General features: G+C 42.8%; 1 protein-coding gene across 1 annotated transcript; it reads right to left on the bottom strand.

The window, feature by feature from the left end:
- Positions 1–789: 789 nt before the first annotated feature.
- LOC113904822 (olfactory receptor 52E5) lies at positions 790–1,737 on the bottom strand. The gene has a single exon (XM_027561911.1). It carries the CDS (start codon positions 1,729–1,731, stop codon positions 790–792), a length of 942 nt encoding a protein of 313 aa, XP_027417712.1. The 5' UTR covers positions 1,732–1,737.
- Between the last annotated feature and the right edge of the window lie 449 nt (positions 1,738–2,186).

Raw genomic sequence — 2,186 nt, 5'->3', positions numbered from 1 at the left:
TTTGGAGGGAATGATGCTAAAGCTGAAAGTCCAGTACTTTGGCCACCTCATGCGAAGAGTTGATTCATTGGAAAAGACTCTGATGCTGGGAGGGATTGGGGGCAGGACAAGAAGGGGATGACAGAGGATGAGATGGCTGGATGGCATCACTGACTCGATGGACATGAGTCTCAGTGAACTCTAGGAGTTGGTGATGGACAGGGAGGCCTGGCGTGCTGGGATTCATGGGGTTGCAAAGAGTCGGACACGACTGAGCAACTGAACTGAACTGATACTGACACTCAAAGAGCTCTAAGTGACAAACTCAGGTAAACCTTCCAGTCAAGGACAGAGCCTGAGTTTCAACCTGGATCTCATGACCCGTGCATGTCCCTTATCACTGTGTCCTGCTTGACTTTCATGAAATTCATCATTTTTATAGACATGAACTTCAGCTTCTGACCTGTGAATAACAAGACCATAAGAAAAAAAATTATTGAAGGTACCAGGGCCATGACTTTTTCAAACCTTTTTCTCCCCTTAGGAATTTTGTAGCATCAGTGGGATTTCAACATGAGAATTTTTGACGTACTTTTCCTGTGGCAAAAAGTAGAATGATTATTTTGGAATCTTTGAGCTATGCATTCCGATGGGGATATACAGATTATGACTGATGGGCAAAAAAGCAGTGTGACTGGCTTGTGTGGAAATGCCAGAGGAGTTTAATGAAAATATTTCCAGTGTTTACTACTGCTTTAATCTTATTATTATCCCACTGATGATCATGGAAGATTTTCTTGGGGCTAAAAATCAATAGCTTTTTGGGTTGAGCATCCTAAGCACTCGCTGTCTTATCTGCTTTGTCCTAACCCCATAGATGATAGGGTTAAGGGCAGGAGGTACAACCACATATAGATTGGCCAGAAGTATGTGGATGCAGTGAGGGACATTGTAGCCAAAGTGGTGGGTCATGAAGGAGAAGAGTGCTGGCAGGTAGAAGGCCAACATGACGCAGACATGGGATCCACAGGTGCTGAGTGCCTTGAGCCGTGCATCCCAGGACGGGAGGTGGAAGACTGCTCTGAGGATTTGGACATATGAAAATCCAATCACAGAAAGATCAATGTATCCCACAGAGAAAGCAATCAAGCCATAGATAACATTGACCCTAATACTGCCACAAGACAACTTTGCCAAACCCATGTGTTCACAATAGGTGTGGGGGATGATCCGGACTTCACAGAAAGGCAGTCTCAGGATAAGGAAAATAAATGGAGTCACAAATACCAAAGTCCTAAATATGATGACTATGCCAAGGATAGCTATTACCTTACTGGTGAGGATCATGCTATATTTTAGGGGGTTGCAGATGGCAATGTATCGGTCTATGGCCATGACTGTCAGCACCACAGACTCCAGGCCAGTGCATATGTGAATTGTGTACATCTGTGTGATGCAAGCACCAAACACAATCTCCCTGAGATTGAACCAGAAGATACCCAGCATCTTGGGGATGGTGGCTGTGGACAGGCCAAGGTCAGTGAAGGCCAACATCGCCAGGAAGTAAAACATAGGTTGGTGGAGGCTGCGTTCAGTCTGGATCACAAACAGGATGGTAATGTTTCCCAGGAGAGCTATTAGATAAACTGCAAGGAAGGGGAAGCCAATCCAGATGTGCATGTCTTCCAGCCCTGGAATCCCCATCAGAAGAAAGGAAGAAGGATGGAACTGTGTCTTGTTGGGGTGCAGCATATCTGTTTGGAGTGGTTATAGATACATTTTTTGCAGTTTTCTTGCTTCCAGGGAGAGACCATAACCTCTTTCAGATCATGTCACCTGTTTTCTGGAATCTTTAATTTCATAATACAGCTGAAGAGACCTAGAGACGGAATATGAGGCAGAATTAAAAAGACATTCTCACTTCAAAGTACTTACCTCACCTACATAGAAAACCACGTGGAAAATTTCCAAAAAAAAGCCATTCTGCACTTGTATTTTTTTTTTTCACTCTTTAAGGAAGAAACTGTATATGGCTATAAAATAACAAATATTGATTGTTAATTATATCTATTAATCATCACGTAAAGCCTAAACAAGATGGTCTGTATGTGTGTGTATAAAATTATAGGACTTGTATTGATATAGATGGTTTAGGGGAATGATACATTCTTTCAAGAGAGGCCTGACAATAACATGGTATGTGGATA

This window comes from Bos indicus x Bos taurus, chromosome 15 (genome assembly GCF_003369695.1).
Source record: "Bos indicus x Bos taurus breed Angus x Brahman F1 hybrid chromosome 15, Bos_hybrid_MaternalHap_v2.0, whole genome shotgun sequence".
Classification (NCBI taxonomy): Eukaryota; Metazoa; Chordata; class Mammalia; order Artiodactyla; family Bovidae; genus Bos; species Bos indicus x Bos taurus.
This window is presented reverse-complemented; position numbering and strand designations above follow the sequence as displayed.

Excerpts from the sequence above, each read along its gene's own strand:
- LOC113904822 (XM_027561911.1), bottom strand. The coding sequence starts at position 1,731 with ATGCTGCACCCCAACAAGACACAGTTCCATCCTTCTTCCTTTCTTCTG.